Raw genomic sequence first — 26,463 nt, forward strand, 5'->3', positions numbered from 1 at the left:
CGGCTGGCAGAGCCAAAAAAAATTGAGGATTTACTGAATTTGAAATCAAGAACCCTAGAGAAGCATAAGAAAAATCCCTAGAAAACAACCAAAAAAACCTAGGCAGATTTGGAGAAAAACCCTATAAAAAAAATTCCTTCCTTTTTTTCTTTTTGATAACCTAAGAATCAGAAATCCTAACCTAGCAGCAGCCAATAACCACGAAAAAACCAAAAAAAAGAAACAAAAAAAAAACCTACGAAACAAATAGGAGGCTGGGGAAAAAGATTTTCTTTTTTTTTTCTCACGGGTTTAGGGGTGAGATTCGGAGTTTCTTGGCGTTTCTGATCGGAAAAGAGAGAGGAGGTTTAGAGGGTGTTGGGTTGAACAGCAGTGAGAAGATCGGTTGGAGGGAGAGTGAAGAAATAGACGCTTCTGTTGAGATACAAGGAAAAAGAAGAGTTTTTTTTAGAGAGAAGAGAGAGCAGCTGGCGATAGAAAGAGATAATGAGAGAATGAAATAAAGAGGAGAGATACAAAAATGGAGGCTTATAAGCCAAACGGTGCCGTTTTGAGGGAGTGGCTTTTAGTCCCAAACGGCGTAGTATTGGAGAAGAGAAGGGGCTGCAGCTTAAGCACCAAAACGGTCGGTTTGGGTGGAGGCTCCGCAGGCTTTGGAGAAGCAGATCTGCTGGAGCAGGCCGGCTGTCTTGGGCTGCTATTAGGCCACGGAAGGTAAATCCTTTACTTTTATAATTTGATTTTGTGGTGTTGTGCTTCGCCCAATGTTTGATTAGAAAAATAAATTAATTTTAGTATATGATTAATTAAAATAAAAAATAAAAAATATATTAAAAATTAACAAATATTAAGAAAAAAATATAAGTGAAAAGAAACAGAAAATATAAATAGAGATAGATAACATTTGATAATAACAAAGATATACTTAGTTAAATGAAATATATGTATAGGAGGAAATTGAATGGCTAAATATAATAATAATAAATTTAGGTTAAAATATATATGAGGAAAATTAAATAAATATTCAGTAAAAAAAACAACAAGTTAAAAATATATAACTATAAAAGAATATAAATTTAAATGAATATTTAGTTGTAAAAAACTAAAAAAATAAAATAGGTTTAGGTAAGTGGAATACTTATACATGGAAAAACAAATGTCTAAATAAAAAATGAGTACTTAGATATAAAAGAATAGGTTTAGTTGAGGAAAATATCAAAAAGTAGGTAAATATTCGATAATAAATAAAAAAGAGATTTATGTAAAAAATAGACAATACTTAGTTTTAAAAAATAACCTTTATAAATGGAAGAAAATATAAGAAAATAAAATATATTTTAGGCATAAATGAAAATAGGTTAAATAGGCAAGAGAAATGAAATATTTAGTTACACAAGTTCATATAGGTATATACAAATATACAAATATATAAAAATAAAATATATGATATAGTATAAAATTATGAATATTAAAAATAAAATGATTATTTTAAATTAATCTGATGATGGAATTTCACTTGAAAAGATAAAGAGTTGTCTTCTTAAGTGCGGAATTCGAAAAGGATTTTTACCGAAGTAACAGGATAAATTCAAATCCTATATTTCAATACCCATTAATTCAAATAATCATCTTAAACGTTCAAAGAAATAAATTTATATAATGTTATATCTAAATATAAATTGATATAGTTAGTTAGTTTAAACAATGATCACAAATAAAAAAATAAAAATTAATTAATTGTTTATTCAATAAGAAATGTATAGTTTAATAAAATATATTAACTCATAATATTAATTAAAAGTTATCGATTTAAATAGAATGTTTCTAAAAATGACATATACAATAAAAAATAAATAAGATAGTAAATTACGTTAAACTATTAAATATATTATTATATAAATTATAAATCAACTAAATTATATTTATAAACGAGCTTGTCTAGACATTATTTATAATTTTATTTTGACGTAATATATGATATATATTTTGTTAATGGAACGAGAACTCTGATAATGGGATTTTTTCAAAAGATTTGTGGAGATGAATTCTTCCAAAATATCTCTAGGTGAGAAAAACTTCGAAACTTCATCAAAGTGTTGAAATGATTTACGATCATTATTTAAAATTAGTACATCATTACATCATTTTATAATTACATCATGTACACTCGTAAAATTAAATAAAAAGCTTTAATTTGCTAATATAATAAAGAATTAATTAAGTAAACAAGGATTGAGAAAACATAGGAATAAAATCAATGATTTAGGCTATAATAGGATAATATATGATTAAATAATATAGTTAATGAAACGGACACCACAAAAGTGTTAAGCTTTCCTCGTGAGTAACCGTACTCTCAAATTCAATTTTAAAATGCATAGACTAGTTCATTGTTTTTTAGACGAATTTAAAATTAATTTAATATTTCGTCGAATAGAACAAATTTAACGAGTGACCAATCACACCTAAATAAAAAAAAAATTAATGACAACTTTTTATAGTTTTTCATGTCTAGCAATCGAGTTTTCAAACCCGCACATTTACGACACAACCAAGTATAAGCTCGGTGATGCTTGGTTTTCTTTCCTCTTTTCTCCCCTTTTCTCTTTCCTTCTGCTGGAAGGCAGGATACTGAGGCAGTTGGTGTTAAAAACTCTTGTTATTCATCTAAACTGTGCAGTCACTTAAAACCAATGGAATTTGCTGTAGGATTCAGGACAGAGATGCCTCAGAAGATGTAAGAACCCATCTGTGAAGTTTAGGCTGTAGAAGGCCAGACATGTATGCAATACTGCAAGCCATTATGCTTTCACTTTCCAAGCAACTAACTAATTAATTTGTACAGGTGATATAGTTGCCAGTGTCTCTATAAAACTAAACTTTTTGTACATCTACAGACACAATTCTTGTTCTAACTACTTTAGGTTGCTGAAAAAGAGCCTTGCTTTTCATTGGGAAGGTTAAACCAGAGAAACAACAGACAGATAGTACAAAAGATTAAGCAGTCCTATTTCCTTCCAAGAAAGGAGGATTACCAAATTAAATGCCAACAGAGACCCAGGTATCTTTTGATCCTTCCTTCCACATTCCCCATCTCCATCTTACTCTAGGACCATAAGTTGTACACATAGAGATGAGGCTACTAGCAGCTCTAGAATCTTCTTTAGGGTGGAGGAGTAATGCCATGTCTGATAAGTTGGTGCATTTATCCAAGATAGAGTAAATAAATGAGAGGGTAACTTCAATATCGTACACAACTAAATGTGCCACAATCTCTGTCAACTCCTTCATTGCATTCCTATCTTTCAAACCTCCTTTGCGAAAGCAAATCTCTGCTTCTGACCAAGCCCCAGGGCCTAAATTAAGAGATATTACATTCGGAAACACATCAAACAATGCTTCCAAGCCAAATTTTCTTGTTTCAAGAGCTTCATTCCATTTGAGAGAATCCACTGTCAGCTTCTTAATTGATTTCCCAGACGTAAACATGCCAAGGAGGCTACAAAGACTTGAAGATTCAAGCAGAAAGTTTTCCAAATTACAAAACTCTTTCACTCTAAAATCATACACCTCCTCAACTGAAAGATGGAAATCAGACAACAATGGGGTATCAAGTACAAGTGATTTTGGCTTAACACATTTCAGTCTGAGGCTCACCAGGTTGGGAGCAGAGATAGTCAAAGAAAGCGGAGCATTTGAGACTGTCCATAAGCAGGCTTGAAGATGCAAGAGATGAATCTTCGGATCTTTAAGTCCTCCAACACCAACCAAATTCAGAACTCGAAGAGAAGGAAAGCAATCATTAATTTTGCTTAGGTCCTCATCCTCAAGCCTAATAAACTCAAGTGTCAAATTTGTAAGCCTAGTCATCGGATTCAATCCATCAACTGAAAGCCAAGCATTCTTCAGCTCTAGTTCCATAAGATTATTGCCTACAGACACAAAACAAGACCAATGGCCTTTGCATAAGATACAATATGAATTAACAAAAAAAGAAAAGCTATAGCCTTTAAGGTAACAAATTTAAAATTGATGCTTAATTCATTTCACAAGGTGTGCTTAACCATCTTTCATAGTCCCACTTCTCATAATTTTAAAGCAAATTAATTGCCTTCCAACATTAAATCAAACCCCCCCATTTGCCTTACAACCACTCAATTAAGCTCAATTTCAAACTAATTGTCCTATTTTCAAAGCTAAAATACGAAAGAAATGGCAACGGCCGAGGAACTTACAACATGAAGAAATCAAGCTCAAAACATCAGATTTCCTCCAGCAAGACTGGATCCAAAAATCCGAAATCGACAACTTCCTTAGCTCCCCGCAAATTGTCGGCAACCACTCCTTCACAAACCCCACATCGGTCAAGTACAAATCATCCGACTCGTCATCCACGTCATCGTACGAGATTTCCCTGAGCGACTTATCGACTCCGATCGACACTGAGTTAAGACATCGAGATTCGCGGACAAGGTTGTTGAAGATTGCCTTGAAAGGAGTGACGTGGGCCTTGGTCTCCGGCAAACGGGATTTAAGGTAGCGAGACAAATTGCATAGGAGGTTAACAGAACGGACCTCGTGTGAGAGGGAGTTTAGTGTTTTGGAGGCGAGTCGGCACCGAGCAAGGTCGGTGGAATCGGTGAGTCGATTCAGGATTTCCACGACAAGAGGTGGTGGTAGATCCTCCATCTGCGAAAACGAAGTGGAAAAAAAAAAATAACAAGACTGCAGATTTGGAAGATGTTAGAATTGTTTCAAATGGTTTACCGGTCTTTACAACCATTCAGAATCTGGCCAAGTTACGAAATGACCACGTATTTTCGTGTAATAGCCAAAATGCCATTTTAGGTATCTGTTAGATTACAGTAATACCCCTAAATGATATGATAGAATTTTTAAAATGTAATGCGATTGAAACGGAGGTTTAGGCCGTCATTTGGGGGTTTAGCCGGCTAGCTTTGGGAACTGGCTTGAGAGAGAGATGGGGAGGAGGATACTGAACGATGCGTTGAGGACAATTGTGAATGCAGAGAGGAGGGGCAAAGCGACGGTGGAATTACGACCAATCTCCACCGTCATGTCTTCCTTTCTCAAGATCATGAAATATCGAGGTAAGCTTCTTTATTTTTTGTTTTTATTTTTTTTAATTCGTAGTTTTGCTAATGGGTTTTGGTTATTTTGGTTAATAACAATGAATTTTTGCTCGATTTTAAATTGTTATTGATTAATCTCAAGGATTAGTTATGGTCGTAGTGACCCAGTAAAAAAGTTTAGAAATTTGCTTCTTGTTCGTTGAACTTCTCTGTAATGTTTAAATCGGATCTTCATTGTGCGGAAAATTAGTGTTATCTGATGCCCAAGCAGTGAATGCGTATGCTTATGCTTATGTGTGTCTAAGAATTAACTTATATAGTATATTTCTTTACTTGGTTACACTCATTTTTATTGGTTTGAAGTTTTGTGTGATATAAAATTTTGGATGCTCTAAGCCACTGGTTCACTCTTAAACTGGACCTATAATCTTAACATGTGAAGGTTAATCGGTTTTTGCCACTTGAGTTACCTAATCCAGTATGAATTTGAAGGGCAATGGGCATTTCTTTCATAGCTGCAGAATTTTTATGAAAATAATATCTTCCTTTGCGATTCTATTTGATTTTCAACTTTACTTGAAACTCAGTAACAGGTTGGGCTGTTCAGTTCATTACCAGATTTCACGGTTTTATGTTTGTGTGCCCTTTTATTTCATCAATATGGCGTGGATTGGAGTTCTGAGAAATTTCTTCTTGCTTTTTGTCAAATAGAGCTTTGTTTTTGGAAACCATTAAGCATAGGGCTGTGTGTGATGCATCGGCACGGTTATAATCTTAGGGACTAAAGAGGCTAAAAGTCTAGATGTCTTTTATATTTAGACTTGTGGCTACTGCCCACTGTTGAATCTTTTGCTTGTTGCTGTGTCATTACCTTCTTTGTAATTTTTCTTTTTGGAAGGATACATCAAGAATTTTGAGGTTTATGATCCTCATAGAGTGGGGAGGATAACAGTTGAACTGCAAGGCAGGGTAAATGATTGCAAGGCACTCACTTACAGGCAGGACATCAAAGCAAAGGATATTGAAAAGTACACAAAACTTAAACTTCCAACACATCAGGTTTGTTAAAAGTCATTGTATTTTGAGTGTTTGAATTATTCATTGCCATAATTTTGTGAAGAAAGTGCTGGCTAGAAGGAAAGCAAATATACCAGCTATGTTTGTATAATCCCTCATATCATGAGATGACAATCTTTTATAGTTTAATACTTACCTTGTCCTTTAATAATCTTATTTGCAGTGGGGTTATGTTGTGATTTCAACTCCAGATGGTATTTTGGATCATGAAGAAGCCATCAGTAGGAATGTGGGTGGGCAGGTTCTTGGTTATTTTCATTAGACTTGTCTGTCTTTCTACGCTCTTTTAGATGGGGAAAAAGAGAAGACTACTACTTTAAGCTCTGGGTTATCTGTGAACTTTCATTCAATATTTATCTGAATTTTGTATCATTAAATATCAAATGCTGGAATGTAACTTTTGGATTAATGCCTCAATTAGTTCTGATTTTTGTAATAATTGAACTACAAAAGCAAACCTTGCTCTTTTTGCAGAGAAAAGTACTTTTAGCTACTGTCATTTTTTCAGTATTTTGATTTCAGATAAGTGTAAATATCATTTTAGAATTTTGATGCTGCAAACATTATTTGTCTCAAATTTTGAAGTGCCACAGGTGGTGTGCCAATGAAGGCTTTCCACCTCTGATATGCCCCATATTTATTGTAACACCATTAGTATTTGCTAAGATTCTAGTTCAAAATGGTTGAAGTAAGTAATTATGTTTCACTCAGCTCCACCACCCCAAGAGAAAATGTATGATATCAAATTTGAAACAAAAATGCTTTTAAGTTGGGGCTAGTACTATTTAAACGTAAAGGAATCTTTGTTTTCCCCCTTTTAGCAATAGAAGTTATTTCTCCTTTGCTGGAATTCTTTTTCAGATTGCCGGTCAAGCAATTCAAAGATCTGAATAGTTTCCAATTATTTTGTAAACTCGGTCTCCCATAGGTTGACCAATATTTTACTCTTGAATGTTGTATATTTCATTCCTTCATCAGCCTTGGTGTAATAGTTGAAATAGTACTAGGCAGCTGAACTTTTGTCTCAGCGTCATTGCAATTTGCATGACGGCTTGCGATATAAATCTGCAAATCTAGCTGACTGGTTTGAAATAGAGACAGCAGGGCTATGAATACATAGCGAAGCTGTCCGTGCAGGTCCAAGGAAACAGGCATAATGTAGGTCTAGGTGGTGGACGGCTAAACTCATCACATTTACAATGCTAATATATATGATTCTTAACGGTACGGATTATGCTTTCTGAACCAACATAGCTCAGGAGTTTAATGGGAGTAATTCTGGAGCCAGTACCCAGATGAGGCTGTGTCATGGAGGAAATGAAAACACAGCGTTCAACTGGAATTGTTATGGCATGCGAAAGTGCAGTAGATGCAAAATCTGATTCTTCTCCCTCTTGATTGGTTTCAACCAGGTAGACTGTGATGCAACTATTGCTTTTCCTCGGCTGGTTGCATAAACATTTGCTCCAAGGAGAATGGCATATATCTATTGCTACATTAATGGCTTAACACATCTGAGTGCAGATTCTTTTTTTGAACATCCAAAAGTGCAGTATCAAAACAATGCAGTGAATATATATTATCAAAAATAATACAAGAATTAAGCAGAATTAAACAATGATGATTAACTTTGAAGAATATGAACATTCATTGGTTGAAGAGTCACTGATACAGCAGTCATTGAAACTGAAACTGATACTTCTGAGGCTGAGAAGAACTATAAACAAGTGCAATGGCATAGCTTTGTCGAGCATAACAATTTATAACTTCAAGAATTCAGAGAATACGCCTACAAATTGTGATACCATCACCCAGTGGTGCAAGTGAAATTTGGACACGAGAATCAGCTGCAAGTAATTTGTTAACCTCCAGTGTTCTCTGCCTGCCCTCTCTCATTGCCTCTGGAGTGCTCTCTTCAGACAATGCAACTGTTCCTCCCCACAGTGTGTTATCATATACAACAATCCCACCTACCTTCACCAATTTCATCAATCTCTCATGGTAGTTCCAGTAATTGATCTTGTCAGCATCAATAAAAGCAAAGTCAAAGCCGTTTTCATTTCCAGGCTGCAACAGATCCACAACCCCACAATGAGAATTACCCTCCATAATATAAAAGTGAAATATTAGCAAAAATCTTGATTTGGATGACAAATGCAAGATGCTAAGCAAGGAAATGTAGAACTTATGGAACATAAAATGATTTTTGTACTTGGACAACTAAGAAGGAATCCTTACATCTTCAAGAAGCTGATCAAGGACAGGCAAAGCTTCAGACTCTATGAAGTCAATTTTGTTATCAACACCAGCTCTTCTGATAATTGGTAACCCTATCTCATATGCCTCTCGATTCATATCTATGGCTACAATCTGCACTAACATGCACAGTTAAAAAAGTATAGAGAACATCAAGTAAATGGTCTTCAAGACAGTTTCATACGGAATGAGTAAAAAATCCCTTAAAGGAAATCAGGGGATACTTGCATGTTATTTTACACAGGTGCATATGCGGACTGTTTACTTATGGACTAAGATATTAGTCTTTATAGGATCGATGGATTGTTTACCTTGCCATCCTCAGGAATTGTAAGAGCAGTAAGAAGAAGAGAGTATCCAGTGAAAACTCCAACTTCAATTGTCCTTTTTGCATTTATTAGCTTCAAGAGCAAGGCAATTAGCTGCCCTGCATCAGGTGCAGTAGCCATTACAGCCCTGGAAGGTAACAAGTTAATTATGCTGCTGGATAAAATGCTACAAAGTCAAAGACAATCACTTCACCATAGAAGCTAACAGAGTACATGGTTATCTAGTTGTAAATATACCATTTATTGTCTTTGGCTCCATTGGTTAAGGGGTCTAGAAACAAATCAATTTTCATAGTTGTTGAGATTTTAAGGGCTCTGATTATGGACTTTATGCCCTCTGAACTGAATCATTTTAAGAACCACAAGTTATGAGTTTAATTATTGGTTTTTACAGCTCCAATATGGAAACTAAGATTAGAGCCAATGGTTTCACCCTGTTACTGAATCTACTTTGGTTTGAGTCAATTACCAAGAAAATGAGAGCGGTAGTCAAAAAAAATAAAATTTTAACTAAAATGAATGTGAAGAGTAATATATTACCTTGGGTGGGTAGCAGTGATATCCCTTAGCTCTTTCAAGTGCTCTGATTCACGGGGATACACACTAGTCCCTAGGATATACTGTCACATTATTGTAGTATGTATTAAGAATCTAAACAACAGAATAAGAAATAAAATGATTGAGAGTTATATCATACCTGATAAAGTTCTTCAGTCTGCAGTAATCCCTTACTGAAACTTGTTGATTCTTTCTTTTCATTATCCATAGCTCTCAAACTGTTTTTACCAATAACTCACATTTTACGATAGAAAACAATTGCTAGGAAAGGAAATGCAATTGTGACATGGTTTAAAAATTGGGAGTCATAGTCACCACTAGCATTCATGATTCAAGTCCAATATTTATGAGACCACATATAGCATCAATAGAGCAACTAATATTATCAGTCAAGGTTTTAATTGGAACATAAATTAACGAATGGCAACCCAAAGTTGTGTGGAGGCAACACAATTTGATCAGATTCAATATGTATAATTCGATGAAAATACATTTTAGAGTTACAAATATTAGTTACAGTTGAAAAACATGATCAGATTTAGGTCCAGAAAGTAGTTGTGAGAAAACAGAACAGGACTTACCTATCCTACACATTCATTTGCTACAGATCAAAAGTGACTTAACTTCGAATTTTCAAGGAAAACCAATGTTTGTTAATCGGTGTTTCCAAGTAACAGCTTACATTAGTCCAATCAAGTCAATAAATCCCCAAAAGTATCCTAATCATTGGCCATTCCTTATCAAAAATCCTCATTCCCAAAAGCAATAACCTTTCACAAATAAACCAACCAAAAGTTTTCCGTTTCAATTTGAATTATCCGCATAAACATATCAACAGAAACGTGAAGTTCATAATTAAAAGGGCAAGCGAGTCGATCCTTGAGTCCCGTGGCAAATGAAAAATTAGAAGGCTCCTGTTTGGACAAGAATTACTAATATGCAGATACAAAGTTCAAAACTTTGAAACATAGATAAAGACGAAAAGAACATGAACCCGTATATCAACAGAAAGTTTCGTTTGGTGTGAAAGGTTATCAAGATGATTAGATTTGATTAAGTTGAGCTATCTAATAATAGCCTTCACAGCAGGAGAAATCTCATAGTGTTAAATCCAGACTAAAATAATTGAGAGATAGATTACCCTGGAGATGTGAACAAGGTGCTGGCTTCGACCCTTATTGCCGATTCAGATAGCAGCGATCAGGAAAACGTCGATGATCCCAATTGTCTCAATTCGTGAAAAGACAAATAAGGCAAAAAGAAATTGTTTTGGTGAATAAAAAGTTTGGGTTGTTTTCGGTCTAAACCCGTGAGGTCCTGTACTAAAGCTTGTAAGAACGACGTGACAATGCGACGTGACATGTCAGACTGCAGCCACATATGCATATAAGAACGAGAGCTCAACATTAATTCTTTTCTTTGTCTGGCTAAAGCGGGAATAAATTTGGGAGTGGGCAATAAGATAGAATAACATCGTGACACGTCGTTTGTTCCTTGCCACTCACCCAAAGTGAAATGTGATTCAACTTTTGTACTAATCTTATTTTCATCTGAGTGTTCTGATGCTTATTGTCAGTAAATAGTAGGATCTTCCAACATGCTTTCATTTATTTCAAGATCTTTGGGAGAAGTGAAGAAGAACATCAGCAAATGCGCCTGCAAATGGTCATCCCATCACCCCATGGAGCAAGAGAGATTTCCAGGCGATGATCAGTTGAAATGGATTTGTTAAACTCGATTATGGACCTCCTGGAATCCCTTCTGTCTTCTGAAACAGCCTCTTCAGGTCGAGCAACCGTGCCTCCCCAGAGAGTGTTGTCATAGATGATTAGGCCACCAACCTTCACTAGCTTCAAAATTCTTTCATGATAATTCATGTAATCATCCTTGTTCGCATCAACAAATGCAAAATCAAAACTCCCTTCATTCTCTTTCTGATGAAATAAAAAAACAAAGAAGAAAATGAGCTTGACTCGTTGGAGTTCGAGAATTGTAATACAAAATGGGAATAGAGCTTTATAGGGTGGATATTTAGTGCTTAAATTTTTTAGAAGCTTGTCGAGAACTGGTATAGCTTGGGACTCGATGAAGTCGATTTTGTGTTCAACACCAGCTTTTCGGATAATGGGCAGACCAATCTCATATGTTTCCCTGTTTATATCTATGGCTAGAACCTGCAAAGATGAATTTTGCTGATGTATAAGGAGATTATGGCAAATAGACTTATCAGAGACAATGCAATGGAGAGGTGCAGTGCAAATACCTTGCCATCATCTGGGATTGAAAGAGCTGTCAGGAGAAGAGAGTACCCAGTATAAACACCAATTTCGATTGTCTTCTTTGCATTCACTATCTTAAGGAGCATCCCCATTAACTGAGCTGCATCGGGTGCAGTACTCATGAAGAACCTGGAAAAAAAAATATGGCTATCAGTGTCCTTGGCAAATACCTTGGAATTGTTTCTTCTGCTTTGCAGATAATCAAAATGCAATCACACAGTTTGAAAACGAATGTTATCGTTTCTTCATGTTAATTTCGATAAAACAGTCAATAAAGAAAGATTTACCATGGATGGTTTGCAGTAGCCATCCTGAGCTCCTTGAGAGGTGCTGGCTCCCTAGGGTACACGCTGGTTTCCAAGATATACTGTCACATAAATTTACCCCATAAGAACTTCGCTTCATTTCTTCATAAAGGATCACTTAAAACTGCATAAACTGATACATTGAAAGAATTGATGAGACATACCTCATACAAGTCAATACTCTGCAACAACCCTTTATTATGCTCGAGAAGTGATTTATTCGGGGCATTTTCCATTCTCTGCAACGACGTGCTTGAGAAACAAGGACACAATTTTGTTACTGTGCTATTAAAGTCGTAGGAATTCATAAGGTTAATAAATTAAAACTCTAACAAGAATGTTGAAGGAGGAAAGAAGGGTATACCTTAGTAGTTTCTTAGCCTAACAACTGATCATATGGATCATGCAAAAGTCTGATGAAAGCTTAGAGAGCTTGCAGATGATGCTAAATATATGTGTATTAATATACAAAAATAAATTGATTAAGCTCACACCACCTTCATGTCCTTTAAAATTTTAAATAAATAAATTATTTATTCAATTTAATTTTCTTTTATTCTCAAGTATTTTTCTCTAACTTAATTTAACGCATTTTTCTGTTTTTATTTTTATTTAAGAAAAAAAATTAAAAATATATATATCTATCATTACATCAAATATTTAAATTTTTGATAAGTACATATATTAACCTTTAATTACGAGGAGGTTATCAAAAATTTCTTTTTCTCTACAGTTTATCACATCATGAGAAAAACGCACTAGCTAGGAAGTAGGAACCCACGAGCTTTACATTCTTCCTGATCTTGTGAAGGTGCCCATACAGGCAAAAGTTCAATGTAAATGTCAAATGATAAGGATTTTTTCTTTTTTTTTTCAAATTAATGATTAATTATGCAAGGTAATTAAATTTTTGAGTAAAATATCTAGACATCTCAAAATTTTAATCAAAAGTATATAAAAGTTCATTAATTTGAAAAATAGACACTTCATTCCAAAAACTTTAATATCGTTAACAGAAAAAATAAAAAGATTAATATTTTTTATTTTTTATTTTAAAAAAAATTATTTCCAAGCCAGATCTGATCAAATTTGACATTTTCCGACCAGATCTAATTTGATATATGCGGATCCGGTTATATCTAGCTTGAAAGGTAAGTTTTTTTAAAAAATAAAAATTTATATAATATTATAATTTTTGACATATTTAAAGGTAAAATTATCTTTAAAATATTATTATAATTCTAAAGATTGGACTTATGAGTTCGATGACAGGCATTCTTTTGAAGTAGAATATCTTTCATAAATCAATGAATTTTTATGTAATTTTAATCAAAATTTAAAAGTGACTAAATATTTTACTGTAAATCTATTTCTTTCACAATAAAACCCTTGACAAAGGAGACATTTGATTCTGCAGCATTTGTATTATAGAAAAAAAGTTAAATAAAAAGAAAGAAAAAACTGTAAAAATTAAGCAAAAGAATCGAGATGCATGAGTTACAACAAGTGAACTAGCTCAATCTACTATTTGTTTTAAAGTTCTGTACACGCCAAAAGTTTATTAGGCAGTAGAAGTAGCCATTGAAACTACACCTTAACAAAAACATTATCAACTTTGGTACAGCCTCGGTCATCAGAGAATGATGCCTGGTTTACCCAATAAGTCAAGGTAGAGGACACTAAGAAAGCCCTTGCACCCTTCCACAAGATTTTATAGCATCCCTGGATAACATTAAATTGCTCGAGCAAAGGCAGGAATTTCACACAGAAGCCATGGCTGCAAATGATTTAGAGGGCATAATCGCTTAAATCATGTTCATATAGACATCATGCTCAATGGCTAATATTACTCTCTTCACATATTCATGTCCGAAAAAACTGATGATATTGCATGCTAATATAAGCCAAAAACACAACACTGAACCACCAAAACTCAGCCTGAGAAACTTATTCCACTCGATTCTCCAATCTCTATTTATTACAGCAAGTTCCAAAACAAAGAAGTATATCAAACAAATCAATAAACAAATAATATTTTGCTTCTAGTTGGACATGTTATATTTCACATTCCTATAAACCTCAAAAAGAACCTGTATAAACATGCGCATAGAAACTAGTAGTGATAATGTAACACATCTTATCAGAATGCCAAAAGCACCTACATTCATTAGCGATTCTGTCTGAGAGAATTTAAGTGTGCAGTCAAGGTATCATAATCAGGAAGCTTTGGGTGAACATGACTAGCATTCTCCCTCGATGGTCCCGCTCCAATTGAAGTTTGAGCCTTCAAACTTTTGGCACTACCTGATGATATAATCTTTGGGACAGAAGTGGATGGCTGTTCCTTTTCTGATGATTTCAAACTTACATCAAATGAAGACCTGTTGGTATCTGAAACCAGCTTTGAAGTTGCTTGTGCCGCTGATCGAGGATGCTGAAAACTTTCCCAGTGATCTGAGTACTTTTTCTGAGGCTGAGTCTTGGGTAGAGCTTCATCAGCATTATAACTCCTTGATGAGGAATTCTTCTCCCTACCATAGTCAGAAACTACTGGTGGCTCAGAGGAAACTGTAGTTTTAAGATTGGAACTTCTCCTTGAATTGGAAGGAGAGGCCCTTGTCCTACGAGAAAAACCAGCATTTGAACGAGCACTTAAACTTGTTTTAGGAAGATCCTCATCAAAATCACTATTTCCTGAACCAAAATATGGGACAGAGGCCCTTAAGCTTGATCTTTTATTTTCTTCAAAGCTTGGAATTTTGTCGTATTGGTCTTGAGTGCTACTAAAAGTTTGTTTTGGTTGTTCCTCCTCAGAGTCATCATCACTAGAATCGACATAAGTAACTGATGTTCTCGTGCTGAGTTTTCTATTCACTTCTACACCCCCTTTCTGACTGTGTGGCTCTTGACTGTAAGATCGAGAACTAACTGAAGCCTCCACTGCTGCAGGAGGGGATGATTGCTTACTTCTGGTAGATGGAGGATTGGCTGCCTCTATAGGGGATAAAGCATTGCCTTGCTGAATTTTTGAATATGGTAGTAGATGCCTATAACCCTTATTTCGAAGCCCACCTGTCAAGTTTCCAAGGTTCAATTCCTTACTTTCTTCCAGTCTAGAATCTTTAGAAGGTTCAGTATCTTCCATGCCTTCAGCTGACAGTGGAGTGAAAATACCGTTTTCAGCTTGGTGGGAACTGATAATCCTTTTATGACTACCTATACTAGGATCAGTGTTCCTAACAAAATTAGATTTGTCTACCTCCTCTTCACTTTCTGAACTAGTGCCGTAATTATCAAAAGTCATGGGCAAGTCATCTCCATGTGAAGGAACTGCAGAGCTAGTTGAACTTTCAAAGAAGACAGGAGTAGACTGCTGCTCTGAAAAAATATGCGACTGTGAAATGGGCTTTGCAGATGACTCAACATTCTGCTCAATGCTCCAAGAATTTATACTTGTAAATGGATGAGTAGGTGATCTTTGACCAGGAGATGAAAAGTTCATACTGTATTCACGTACCTTATGCTCTTCCTCCAAATCAAAATTACATCCATCATTATCTGATCCATAATCATCAAAAACTGCTGAGGCATTGTCATAAGAATCTGTTGTTTCTTTTGTGCTTCTTTGAACGCTTCCTTTATCATTGAGAAGAAAAGAATCATCACCAGAATTATTTCCTGACTTCTGACAGTTTGAATTGGATAAAACATCATCATCATCAGAAAAGGTACTTGAACGAGAATGAGACGAAGAATAGCTTGATTGCTTTCTGATCCTTACTTCATGATAATCAGCATTCTCTGAATTCTTTGTATCATGCAATTCATTCACAAATTGTGCCCCGGTTTCGCCTGAGTTTCCCTTAAAATTTTCTGACTTCTGCCAATTTAAATTACGGACAACATCATGATCATCAGTAGAAGTGTTTGATTGAGAAAGAGAAGAAGAAGTGCTTGATTGTTCCCTGACCCTGACTTCATAATAATCAACACTCTGAGGATTCTTAATATCATGCAGTTCATTCACAAATTGCATCCCATTTTCGCCTGAGTTTCTCTTCATACTCAATTCAGCAAAATGCTCCATCCGCCTGCCTTCAGATGAGTTTCTTTGAGAATATGCATCTGCAGTTTGATTATTCACTGATGGTTTTTCATTGAAGGAAGCTGCAGTCGACTTAAAGGAACCTTGAGTAGATTTATCACCGCTCCTCACAATGTTACTATAAACATTTTCAGCCTCCTCTGCCCAGCTATGTTGTTCATTGCTGTCGGTTTGTTCATAATTCCTAGAATTCCTTCCATGAAGGGAAATATCAACTGGATGTCCAGCAAGATGTTCATTTTGAGATGCTAAGCCAGCATACTTTTGCTCCCCATCTTTCATACCCTGAGCAGATGATATGTGTGATTCTGTTGAATACTGGTGGGACATATTTCCGCGGCTTGAAAGTTCAGCAGCAGCTCGGGCCGCCATACTTGCTCTCTCTGCAGATTCTGCAGCTGCCTGGGCAGCAGCAGTAGCATCCCTGAATTCCATATTCCAATGCTGCCTAGGTGAAGAGAAAGTATGCTCATTCCCAGAATATGAATTCCTAAATTCAATCCCTTGATTTTTAGTTCCTGCAAAACAGAGCACCCAAATATATACTAATAATTAACAGACAAATGAATAAACTAAATGAAAAAAAAAAGACAACAAGACACAAAGAGTTGATAAATCAGTATGTTTGAATCTAATAATTAACATACCATCAGGTTTTGAATTTGGAGGATAAATTCCAGAGGACATTGACTTATCAGCTCTACTATTTGAATACTGAAAATTCTTAGGATGAGAAGATGATATCGAGCTGTGCTCATAGAAGCTTGCAGGCGCATCATTTTTTTCAATGTGTTGTGGAGCTTGAACATTAGGAGGTCCCTTATCATAATGAGGAACTTGAACACCTGGAAGTCTCTGCTCATAGTGACTGAGTGAAGCTTGGGCATTAGGAGAATCTGCCAAAGTTTTGGAGGCCTCTGTGAAAGTATTAGGTCCATTCTGCACAAGCAAATTTATATGGAAAGAACATAAGTTGTTGAGCAAATTCTTCAATCTTTGACAAACAAATAACAATATACAACCACTTCATAATTGAATATTTCTCTGAGAATCCTAAGCGAGATTATATTGTTGGCACGTCAAACAAAAATAACCTTTTGTGCACTATACTAGTCTTACCAGCAAGTCATCATAAGGCTTTGATTCTTTTGCTCCAAATGATTCAGGGTCCCATTTGATGTTGTGCTCCACAGCAATTGCAGTCAAAATTTTTAGTTTGGTTGGACCATCAGGTGCTTTCGCAGATAATTTCTCAACCAACTGAAAGAAACAACATAAGCATCGGTCAATAACACCACTATCAAACTTCAGATTGATCTAATATGCAGATTATTACATTTCAACTATTGTTCATTCATGAGTAGACCTTCTGTTCAAACTCACCATACGACCAACACCACAATTAGGACGCAGTTCAAGTGCAGCAGAAGTGAATTCTTTTCCATATTTTGCTGTAAAATGTTTGGAGACATCCTTGAGTTCTGGTATCTCTTCACACCTCGCAGATGCAAATATGACACTTGAAATTGCTTCCTTCAAGTCAATGGGGCAGTTTCTGAAAATTCAAGTAAGCAACATACAACCCAAAGTAATTAAAACAATAACAATCGACAAAATTTAGTCTGGCAGAAAGACCCAAAGAATTATAAAACCATCTCTCAATGAACCAGCCAGTATACGTTTTTCCATCCATACATGTTTATCTGTTTATGCATTTAAGCACGCATGCCCAGCTATTTAATTTCAACGAAATAAAGAGGTGCCCTACACTCTAATGGAAAGCCACTTAGTTCAAATCAAAAGTAGTTTTTGGCAGTTGGATTGAATGTGACTTTCCCCAGCGATTGAGGCAACTTATGAGTTTTAAAGACCAAGTCCAATTGCTTTAACAATGGTGGTCTATTTTCCTCTGTTTGTTCAAACATTTGCAAACTCAGTGAAAGTTTCCCTAATTCCATAAGCATCTCTAGCAAAACATTCAAAGAAGAATAAAATCAAAATACAAAATACTAAAGAAAGTATTTTTACACACTTTTGGGCTTCAATGATCGGCATACGTGCCACCATAAGTTCACAGTATATCTCAAGAAGATTATATGCTGCCACAGTCTTTTCTTCCCTAACCACATGCTCAACCTGGAAAAAAAAAACCCAAAATTAATACCACAAATACTAACAAAGTCAAGATTATAAAACTTTGATCAAATTGAATACCCGAATTCTGGCCGTCTGATCCTGCCCTGACTCCAGTAATTGAGCCAAGTCCCTCTTTAACTGCTTCACCTGTGCTTCTCTCTTGTTCTTCATTAGCTTTATTCGCGGTATCGCTAGCTTTAAAGCTATCTTGCTGCATCAAATCAAAATCCAAACAACCAAAACCAATCAAAACTTCAAACAAAGTCAAACGATCACTTCGTCTTCAATCGAAAAACTACCCAAAATTCAATCGATAAAACAATTAAAATTAAGAAAAAGAATTACCATTTGGCCGGCTTGAAGCTCCTGTGAAGCATTTTTTTTTCTTTTTTTGGTGCGAGTCAGATAAATCGATAATAAGGGAGTGGAAAGGATTAAAAGGTTTTTTCTTTTTATTTTGCAAGGGGCCGTAGAAAGTGAGATGTGATATCGATTCAAGCGATGATCATAAACGGAACCTTTGGGATGCTAGAGATGAAGAAAGTTATACGAATCGCTTGGACTTTCGCGGAAATTGAATTTCCTACTTTTCTTCTCGGCCTTTTCCGTTTTCTTTTCAAAAAATAAACCTCCTTGCCCTTTTTCCTATTGCTTAATTTCTTGTGCTTGTCAGGAAACGAATCTGATTAGAACACTCAAATTGGGAAATCGCGTAAGAAAAGGTGTGGGTCAACATTTGATTAAGAGAGGGCACAGGGATATTCACATTCTGGATTTACCAGATTGCCCCTTTGAGTTTCCTTTATATTGGCATGATTTTCTATCAAAACCATGGGTAAGGAATATAAGTCCAAGTAACTTCTTAGAACCCTACTCATGGTTTTTTTTTTTTAATATATATATAATTAAAAGGAGTAAAATTCGAATTTTATTCTTTAAATATAAAAATAATATATTAATTAATAAATTAAATGTTTAAATATAAAACCCTATTCATGGTTGATCAACTTTATTTTCACAGTAAATAAGGATACAAATTCCAAGACTTCTCTTCTTCTTTTTTTTTTGAATACTGCAAGAAAAGTATGTTTTCCATTTCGTTTACAAGTATGCATTTATATTTTTGGATTTCTATCATAACACTTCTTGTTCTTACATTTTAATGATACGAAAATGTAATCCATAGATAATTAATAGAATAAATGGAATTTATAAGATGCACTATTTAAAAGGTAAGGTCACATTACCGTAATTATCAATTTTAATTATAAGATAAACAATTACGTAAAAAAATTAATAGAATTTATAGTGATATAAATATATTTTGAATAATTACTAAAAATATTTGTAATGTTAGATGATTAAGATATCAAAGTTTTGTGATCATGTGCACGGATTCAAGTCGCATATTAATTCCCTAGGAATGAAGAAGCCAATGTTCTTTTGCCAGATAATGCTACGAATATTAGCCTCCCAAGGAAATAAATGTCATTTTTATTCAAAAATTCGTGCTGACAAGACATTATGTCCGATGAAACTTGTAAGGTGAAAGTCTGCACCATTTGGTTACTAAACCAAATGGTGATAGGTCAGTTTTAGCCAATCCAGTTGGTTGTGGGGCAAACATCAATTAGTGGCCAATCTGTAGATGCTGTTTTTGACAAACAAGAAAAAGAAATTTCTTGTTCTTCAATCTTCATTAAAAATACTCGTATCAAAATTCCCATCAAATGGAATAATTTACAGTTAAATGAGAAAATCCAATCAAATTCTCTCAAATTACAAGATGAGAAATCAGAGTTCATCAACCCTCGTGCCGCCTAAGCGGCTCAATAAGATGGCCATATCCATACCCTGCACCATGGTAGGCACAGCTGTTTCAATGGGACAATTCCGAGAAAATCCAACCTTGCCGGATTTTTGTACTTTCTTTATGCAGCTCTTAAACTTCTCATGGCATTTCACGTTAATCAAACCTGTGAAAGAACGACAGCATTACGGTATTCTGTTATACCTTAATTATTATCAAACAATCTCAGAGAAAGGGAAACTTGTGCAAACAATTACAAATGGAAAAGTGGGCAGAGTGGTGAATATGTCAATTATATAATGACGAGAGAATATTGGGACCTTTTTTCTCGACGCACTCGTCGTGGATCTTGCAACAGGCGTCTAGATCGTCGCACGGTTTTTCCCCAGGACAGCCAGACCACCCTACCCCGCAATACTTCCCGTATCGGATTCCAACCGCTTCATTCCATGTTAGAAATTAGTTAAGAAAAAGATTTAATGAAAAGAAAACCTAGTTGAATTCTCAAGTAGGTAATTCCCGAAAGAGAGAAGATGGAACTCACAATTACAGTTTTCAGCTACGCAGGTTCTGCTACATTTTACCTGCATAATTATATAAAATTACTGTTACAACAATTAATTTTTGAAACGGAGAGAGCAGAAAATTTTACAATTGGATTCGGTCATTTGAATTCTCATACTTAATTGGAAAAAGGAATAGAGAGCTAGGGTTTTGACAATATTATACCTGGGAATCATTGGTTACGGAATCGGCCAAGCCTGTGAGGAAGACGAAGGCGAACACTGCTAACAAACGTGTCCGAGCAGGGATAACAGCACCGGACGGCATCCTATCACCGATTCGTCGTTCAATACAAGTTTTTCTTCTTCCTCGAGTTGACCGAATGATTCACGTCGTCATAACAATTTTTTCGAACATTACTTTTCTTTTGGGCGCGGTAAAGCCGCGCAACGACTAAGGGAAATGAGGAAATTACCAAAAACCCCCTCCCAAGCACTGGGAGCTCCGGTGCCAAGTGCCAGCGCGGAATCCGTTCAATGGGCTGGACCAGTAGCTCGCATGTGGATTCAATTCACTCGCGAATCGCGATCGACTTTTACGCCTTCTTTCTTTATTTGTATATTTATTCAAGATATATCTTAGTATTGCTATTTTGAAGGTCACAGTGAAATGCAGTCAGTAAAAGAGGAGGAAATGCAGCAAAAGTTTGATGCGCTAGGTTTCTGATTACTTCTTTCCAGGCCGAAAAGAAAAAGCTTTTGATCTTCATTTGGGGCAAATATCAAACCAAGAGCAATTGATGCTCTAGTATTTATTCATATGCCAATTCAGAGTCATATACCGGTCGAAATCCATCGCACTATATTGCACACCGCACTATATTGCTCAAATTCGAAATCAAGATTCGGGAGCAGCTTCATTGACAAATAAACTGAAGAATTAAACATAGATCGGTGACTACCACTATACTGATTATGGCCTGGCCTTGATGAGATATAAGCTTAAACCCAAATGACAGAAAAGCTCTTTATCTGGCCAATATAACCACTAAAATAATAAACATATGTCGGGGCGACTATTGGCGATCCCAGGACAGATGCCACCAACTGTTAAAAGCACCACCACAGCCGTTAAACGCTACAAGGAAATCTGAATCACAGAAACTAGTTAAATATTATTAGTCAAGGTAGGGCCTGTACTGTTAGAATCGATTATCCAACCACATCTAAAAGTTTAGCAACATTTGGCTGGTTAACATTAGGAATAGCAACAGATTGGAAGATTAGTGTAAATAAGTTGAGAGTGATTCGCACCATTATCATCAATCATTGGTTGCAGTAAATTCTCTGTGAAGATAACATAACAATAGAAAGGCTTATTCAGGCTATCAAGTTAACCACTGATTTCTCAGCTTCAAAAATTTCACGAAATAACAAAAATGTGCATCTAGAGTGGCCGCAATTCAATCGTGCAAACGACGATAAAGGCACACACATCCAACTCCCTGAAAGTCCTTCCACCAGGTGATCACCCTTAGACATAGTAACCAGTGAAAGTAAAACCCCTTCCCACTATCTCACCACCACAAAACCATGCAAAGCACTCCAGCCCAAACAAAGCAGCAATACCAGCATCTTCAACCTTTAGTTCTTGCCTGTTCTTCCACAGATTCTTGACATAATCAAGCTCCTTCCAGAATGACTCATAACGACCAGGGATACTGCAAAAATTGCATCAAAAGGAGTTATTGTTACATGCACTGGTGATTTTCATTTTTGACCAGTATTCTGCCTCCATAGAATAATCTAATAACTGTTTCTAGTGAGATGGCATATAACAAAGAGGAAATTGCAAATAAACACACAAGTAGACATGGAAGCATTATCATTGACTCTTTCCAACATGCACAATCATAAGAAACCCAGCCACATTTTCATTGTTCTTTTATTCTCTTCCATTTCGGAAGTTCATAGGACATAACATGCACAGTCACTGAAATTTCCAGAATGTTAAATAGAATGGCACAGTCTCATTATTTTGTTCTCATGAACTCAAAAAGTTCATGTATTTACTATTAAGTTGCAAAGCTGCTTTCATTCACTTCCCATCCTTCTCGAGATGAAACAGGGAAACTCCCAAACATGAGTCACATACTGAGAGGTAGAAGTAACAAAATAAAATGTTTTTCCAGAGAATTTGCCAGAAAATGGCTTCTCCATATACTGCCAGAAGATCATCGAAGGTCTTCCAATCTCAACTGCAAGAATTTCACTAGCTTTCATTAAATCCAAGTTGTACTATTGACCAATGTTCTCTCACAATCACCATCAAGAACTTTCCTATTAACATGACAAAGAGAATTCATCTCTCACGGAGCAGAATCCTAACACCCATGCTTCATCCACAAACTTTGTATCTCAACCAAAACATGGAACACCTGGATGTACTGAAAAACTGTAAAATTCATGTATAGTGCAACATAAATATAAAAATATGAGAAGATCAAGAACAAATTACACTATAAGTGAGTATTTTGCAGCCCCTAAAACAACCAACATCAATGCTCAAGGATTAACAATGCTATGCCCTAAGTAACATGCCATAAACACTATCAATTTGTCCAATTCTACTAACAACTACATAGACTTTCGTATCATAAACAAAATTAGTAGATACCAATAAAAGCACCATACTCATTACTTAAAAATAACAGTGGACAACTTACACCTATATGACCAAAGACATTATGACTGTGTGATTGTTGTTATTCAAAAGTAAAATTACATGCAGAACAACTTTATTTGTTGCTAACTCTATCAAAAACAAAAATTCACTAGGTTTCTGCCCGATAAATATTGCTAGGCATCAACTTGATTGATTTTTTGGACTAATTACAACATATTTCCTTCACTGTGTTAGTCTCTGTGGCAGTCTGTTCAACAGAGGAAACTTCAATCACTTTGTTATTTTAGAACTCAGATCTTAGGAGCTCTACAAACAAAAGCTTTGACATCTAAAGACGTGATACAAGTCATATCTCACTATCTTTTTCTTCCTTGCCAAAACTTTTGATGCTGGAAGAGATAACAATAAACTCACAGTCACACAGGGCTAACAAACATGACATTTTGACATTTTGAGTATATGATTAATATAGGTGCAATACATAAATAACACGTTAACATACATTTAGAAGTCAATTTTTATGCAGGCGAATTCAGTAACTCGAGAATGCAAGCAAAATATATTGACACATTGCCAAAAAGATATAAGGAAAGGGAAATCAGATACTAAACGACACATTACAATCAATTTATCAGAATTCAAAGTCTTCAAGTCAGCAAAAAGAGTGGCGCAAGTAACAAATACCTAGCTAGGCGAGTGTACAAGAGTTGCTTAGACAATTCATTGCACTTCTCCACTGTCGGCGGCTCCTGAATGTATTGCTTGTTCTGCTCCAACAACTGCCTGTAGTAAGCAGTTCCGTGCTTGGACACAAATTTCGACGCTTGACACGCCTTAGATTGCAACTGCTGCAACTTTGACGCCATCAACTTCTCACCTCAAATCTGCACCGTAAACAAGACATAAAACAATTTTAAAAAATCAAATTTCTTTTTCCAAAAACGCCTTAGATATCCTAAAATAGCAAAAAAAAAAAGTTGCAATTGATAATAACATGAAATCAGCAAATTTAAACCCTAAAAATCAACATAAAATGCAATCAATTGTGGAAATAAAAGAACTGTTGATAGTGATCGAGTTCTAAAATCAATAGATCTGAGAATAAAACGATAAGAGAAAACTGTGAGATGTTTTAAGATCAAATAAATTGTAGATCTCAGAAAAGAAAGTGAATCTTACCCTTGATGAGAGGAAAAATAAAAGATTAAACAGAGCGTGTTGTTGATTGAAGGCAAAGACGAGAGTGGGATGGGGGGTGGTCTTGGCTTCTCTCGCCGCTTACCTCAGAAAAAAGAGCGAGAGACTGAGAAAGCTAGCTTTTTGGGATCGGTAGATTTGTTTGCTCATGACCCTTTTGGGGTTTTACTTGGGGTTCTGTTTTAAATTCTGTAATTTTCAGGGGTCAGTTTCCGATTTCCAGTAATTTATTTCAGTTTTTTTTTTAAATTTTTGGATAATTTAAATAAAAGGCCAAGGCTAATAAGGCAAGAGTAGTAAAAAAAAGTCCCAAAAACAAAAACAATTATTGTAATTGACATCATATTATTCAGATTAAAGGCTCACATGCTAATGTATCCCTACGTTAAGATTAAATGAGAAAATACACCAAAGTATAAAATTCAACTGTTTTATTCTGTAGAATTTCTCCACAGTCCTCGCAGACGGTTGTTGGGCCTCTTCTTCTGCAGCGTGGATTCTATCTCTCCTAGTCTTGAAGAAGAGCCTTTCAGCTGCCTATGTTTCTTTTGGGTCCTTTTATTGGCCCATATTTTTCACATGATGCATGTGATTTATGCAGGTTTTAATTGTGAAAATCTTATAAAGGTAAGATTAGAGTATATTCTAATTCGTGTTCACGTCCTTTAATTACTTTATTTATATCATCTAAACATAAAAAATTAATAATTATATAACTAACTATAAAAATAACATAATTAATTAAATATGTCAATGAATTAAAACGTAAACAATTATGTTTATTAAATACTTTACATAATACGATATGATTACATGTTAGATTAAATTTTATATGATATTGATAATATGTTTAAAAATGACTAACTTGTTTAAATTAATTTTTAATAAAATAACATGTTTACATTCAAAAATATTTGTTAATAAAACATGTAACTTCATTATTAAAATTTTAAATTAACAATCTTAAAATAATTATAACAAAATATTATATCCATTAAGCATGTTAAATTTAATTGTTTAAACTCGTTTTAACAGAGTTAAATAGTCTTTTAAATACTTGTATTAAACAAGTTCATAAATGGGTTGTATGAGTCAAATTATACAAGTTGGCCAGATAACTTAATTAATTAAACGAGTTAAATAAGTTTTAAACAAATTAAGCGAGTTTAAGATACATAATCATCATATTTTAAATGTATTAATATGATTAATATACAAAACACAATAATTATAAACTAAAATCTATGCAATTTTATGTCATCTTGTGTCATGATGATGGATCATATTTGAAATTATCAAGTGAGATATATCATTAAATTTTTTTACAAAAATATTTTAAAGGGTAAGTAATTTAATAGTTAGTATAGCCATTTTACCGAAACATGTAGGCTCATTAACATAAGTGACAATTTATCAACTTGTTTAACTCACAATTAAATTATATAACATAATAGAAAAGTAAGGTTTCTAAGGCCTACTAATTAAGGGCCTTTTTTATTTTAATATATTAAAAGAAAGAAAAAAAAAGGAAAAAGAGATTAACATAAAATGATACAAACATATTATTATTAAATAAAAAATAAGCGTGACATAAAAATATACACCTAATTGAATAAAATAAATATATAATTAAATAACGTATTTAAAATATTTAATTACTATTTGTTAAAATCATATATGAGATATTAAATAAAAGAATACCAACTAAATATTAATTTCAGGATATTAAAAATACAAAAATATATAATTAAACCTATTTAATTATAATGTAAATGTTATTTTTTTAAAAAAAATTTCATTTTCTTTTTAAAACTAATTATTATTTTTTATATGGTAATGTATTATATTTATATGTTTATTTAAATAGATTAAAAATAATTTCTTTCAGACTATTTTTTTATATTTTCAAAAAAAGAAAGAAATGAAAGTGCAGAATGTGTAATGTAAAAGTAGCATACTTAATTGATTAAATAAAAAAATAAGATTACATAATAAATTTGAAAGGTTTAAATATTTTATATCTAGTATACTTATTTATGAGAAGTGATATAACGTAAGAAAATCATATTCACACCTATTTTTTTTAGCTTGAGGATTAGAAACCACTTTTTGATAAAGAGATACATACA

At 34.5% G+C, this 26,463-nt stretch overlaps 7 protein-coding genes across 7 annotated transcripts; 1 reads left to right on the forward strand and 6 right to left on the reverse strand.

Annotated features, from left to right (window-relative positions):
* Window positions 1–2,249: 2,249 nt before the first annotated feature.
* LOC110411529 (F-box/RNI-like superfamily protein) lies at window positions 2,250–4,756 on the reverse strand. The gene is made up of 2 exons (XM_021421724.2): window positions 4,236–4,756; window positions 2,250–3,932 (listed from the first exon to the last, which is right to left on the reverse strand). The coding sequence occupies exons 1-2, from the start codon at window positions 4,687–4,689 to the stop codon at window positions 3,040–3,042; spliced, it is 1,347 nt and encodes a 448-aa protein (XP_021277399.1). The 5' UTR covers window positions 4,690–4,756; the 3' UTR covers window positions 2,250–3,039.
* A 158-nt stretch (window positions 4,757–4,914) lies between these two features.
* RPS15AE (ribosomal protein S15A E) lies at window positions 4,915–6,677 on the forward strand. Its single transcript, XM_021421726.2, has 3 exons — window positions 4,915–5,111; window positions 5,992–6,152; window positions 6,334–6,677. The coding sequence occupies exons 1-3, from the start codon at window positions 4,982–4,984 to the stop codon at window positions 6,430–6,432; spliced, it is 390 nt and encodes a 129-aa protein (XP_021277401.1). The 5' UTR covers window positions 4,915–4,981; the 3' UTR covers window positions 6,433–6,677.
* Window positions 6,678–7,725: 1,048 nt separating this feature from the next.
* On the reverse strand, window positions 7,726–10,511 carry LOC110410196 (putative caffeoyl-CoA O-methyltransferase At4g26220). The gene is made up of 6 exons (XM_021419790.2): window positions 10,455–10,511; window positions 9,453–9,531; window positions 9,296–9,375; window positions 8,738–8,882; window positions 8,409–8,540; window positions 7,726–8,237 (listed from the first exon to the last, which is right to left on the reverse strand). The coding sequence occupies exons 2-6, from the start codon at window positions 9,519–9,521 to the stop codon at window positions 7,947–7,949; spliced, it is 717 nt and encodes a 238-aa protein (XP_021275465.1). The 5' UTR covers window positions 9,522–9,531; window positions 10,455–10,511; the 3' UTR covers window positions 7,726–7,946.
* Window positions 10,458–12,146, reverse strand: LOC110410195 (putative caffeoyl-CoA O-methyltransferase At4g26220). The gene is made up of 4 exons (XM_021419789.2): window positions 12,062–12,146; window positions 11,880–11,959; window positions 11,577–11,721; window positions 10,458–11,487 (listed from the first exon to the last, which is right to left on the reverse strand). Exons 1-4 carry the CDS (start codon window positions 12,131–12,133, stop codon window positions 10,957–10,959), a joined length of 828 nt encoding a protein of 275 aa, XP_021275464.1. The 5' UTR covers window positions 12,134–12,146; the 3' UTR covers window positions 10,458–10,956.
* A 1,684-nt stretch (window positions 12,147–13,830) lies between these two features.
* Window positions 13,831–18,858, reverse strand: LOC110410194 (Regulator of Vps4 activity in the MVB pathway protein). The gene is made up of 7 exons (XM_021419788.1): window positions 18,484–18,858; window positions 18,217–18,349; window positions 18,035–18,138; window positions 17,386–17,557; window positions 17,122–17,262; window positions 16,650–16,941; window positions 13,831–16,520 (listed from the first exon to the last, which is right to left on the reverse strand). The coding sequence occupies exons 1-7, from the start codon at window positions 18,513–18,515 to the stop codon at window positions 14,065–14,067; spliced, it is 3,330 nt and encodes a 1,109-aa protein (XP_021275463.1). The 5' UTR covers window positions 18,516–18,858; the 3' UTR covers window positions 13,831–14,064.
* Window positions 18,859–19,792: 934 nt separating this feature from the next.
* LOC110411459 (putative phospholipase A2 homolog 1) lies at window positions 19,793–21,104 on the reverse strand. The gene is made up of 4 exons (XM_021421623.2): window positions 20,678–21,104; window positions 20,493–20,532; window positions 20,269–20,388; window positions 19,793–20,114 (listed from the first exon to the last, which is right to left on the reverse strand). The coding sequence occupies exons 1-4, from the start codon at window positions 20,777–20,779 to the stop codon at window positions 19,933–19,935; spliced, it is 444 nt and encodes a 147-aa protein (XP_021277298.1). The 5' UTR covers window positions 20,780–21,104; the 3' UTR covers window positions 19,793–19,932.
* A 630-nt stretch (window positions 21,105–21,734) lies between these two features.
* On the reverse strand, window positions 21,735–24,496 carry LOC110411460 (Mitochondrial ATP synthase subunit G protein). Its single transcript, XM_021421624.2, has 3 exons — window positions 24,317–24,496; window positions 23,822–24,021; window positions 21,735–22,172 (listed from the first exon to the last, which is right to left on the reverse strand). The coding sequence occupies exons 2-3, from the start codon at window positions 24,001–24,003 to the stop codon at window positions 21,986–21,988; spliced, it is 369 nt and encodes a 122-aa protein (XP_021277299.1). The 5' UTR covers window positions 24,004–24,021; window positions 24,317–24,496; the 3' UTR covers window positions 21,735–21,985.
* Window positions 24,497–26,463: the final 1,967 nt, after the last annotated feature.

This window comes from Theobroma umbraticum, unplaced genomic scaffold (assembly GCF_002168275.2).
Source record: "Theobroma umbraticum cultivar Fairchild unplaced genomic scaffold, ASM216827v3 scaffold_56.0, whole genome shotgun sequence".
Classification (NCBI taxonomy): domain Eukaryota; kingdom Viridiplantae; phylum Streptophyta; class Magnoliopsida; order Malvales; family Malvaceae; genus Theobroma; species Theobroma umbraticum.

Bases quoted from the DNA above. Each gene is read 5' to 3' on its own strand.
- LOC110411460 (XM_021421624.2), bottom strand. From the start codon at position 24,003: ATGGCGTCAAAGTTGCAGCAGTTGCAATCTAAGGCGTGTCAAGCGTCG. The intron at 22,173-23,821 runs GTATTTGTTACT...CAATTTTTGCAG, and splicing joins TTGTACACTCGCCTAGCTAG to TATCCCTGGTCGTTATGAGT.
- LOC110410195 (XM_021419789.2), bottom strand. From the start codon at position 12,133: ATGGAAAATGCCCCGAATAAATCACTTCTCGAGCATAATAAAGGGTTG. The intron at 11,722-11,879 runs GTAAATCTTTCT...TTTTTTTTCCAG, and splicing joins GCTACTGCAAACCATCCATG to GTTCTTCATGAGTACTGCAC. The intron at 11,488-11,576 runs GTATTTGCACTG...TCATCTTTGCAG, and splicing joins CAATCCCAGATGATGGCAAG to GTTCTAGCCATAGATATAAA.
- RPS15AE (XM_021421726.2), top strand. From the start codon at position 4,982: ATGGGGAGGAGGATACTGAACGATGCGTTGAGGACAATTGTGAATGCA. The intron at 5,112-5,991 runs GTAAGCTTCTTT...TCTTTTTGGAAG, and splicing joins CAAGATCATGAAATATCGAG to GATACATCAAGAATTTTGAG. The intron at 6,153-6,333 runs GTTTGTTAAAAG...TCTTATTTGCAG, and splicing joins TTAAACTTCCAACACATCAG to TGGGGTTATGTTGTGATTTC.
- LOC110411529 (XM_021421724.2), bottom strand. From the start codon at position 4,689: ATGGAGGATCTACCACCACCTCTTGTCGTGGAAATCCTGAATCGACTC. The intron at 3,933-4,235 runs GTAAGTTCCTCG...TTGTGTCTGTAG, and splicing joins GAGCTTGATTTCTTCATGTT to GCAATAATCTTATGGAACTA.
- LOC110410194 (XM_021419788.1), bottom strand. From the start codon at position 18,515: ATGCTTCACAGGAGCTTCAAGCCGGCCAAATG. The intron at 17,558-18,034 runs GTGTGTAAAAAT...TTGAATTTTCAG, and splicing joins CCGATCATTGAAGCCCAAAA to AAACTGCCCCATTGACTTGA. The intron at 16,942-17,121 runs GTAAGACTAGTA...TTGCTTGTGCAG, and splicing joins AGCCTTATGATGACTTGCTG to AATGGACCTAATACTTTCAC.
- LOC110410196 (XM_021419790.2), bottom strand. From the start codon at position 9,521: ATGGATAATGAAAAGAAAGAATCAACAAGTTTCAGTAAGGGATTACTG. The intron at 8,883-9,295 runs GTAATATATTAC...GTTACCTTCCAG, and splicing joins ATCACTGCTACCCACCCAAG to GGCTGTAATGGCTACTGCAC. The intron at 8,541-8,737 runs GTAAACAATCCA...ATGTTAGTGCAG, and splicing joins CAATTCCTGAGGATGGCAAG to ATTGTAGCCATAGATATGAA.
- LOC110411459 (XM_021421623.2), bottom strand. From the start codon at position 20,779: ATGCCGTCCGGTGCTGTTATCCCTGCTCGGACACGTTTGTTAGCAGTG. The intron at 20,533-20,677 runs GTATAATATTGT...ATAATTATGCAG, and splicing joins CCGTAACCAATGATTCCCAG to GTAAAATGTAGCAGAACCTG. The intron at 20,115-20,268 runs GTCCCAATATTC...GTTCTTTCACAG, and splicing joins CGAGTGCGTCGAGAAAAAAG to GTTTGATTAACGTGAAATGC.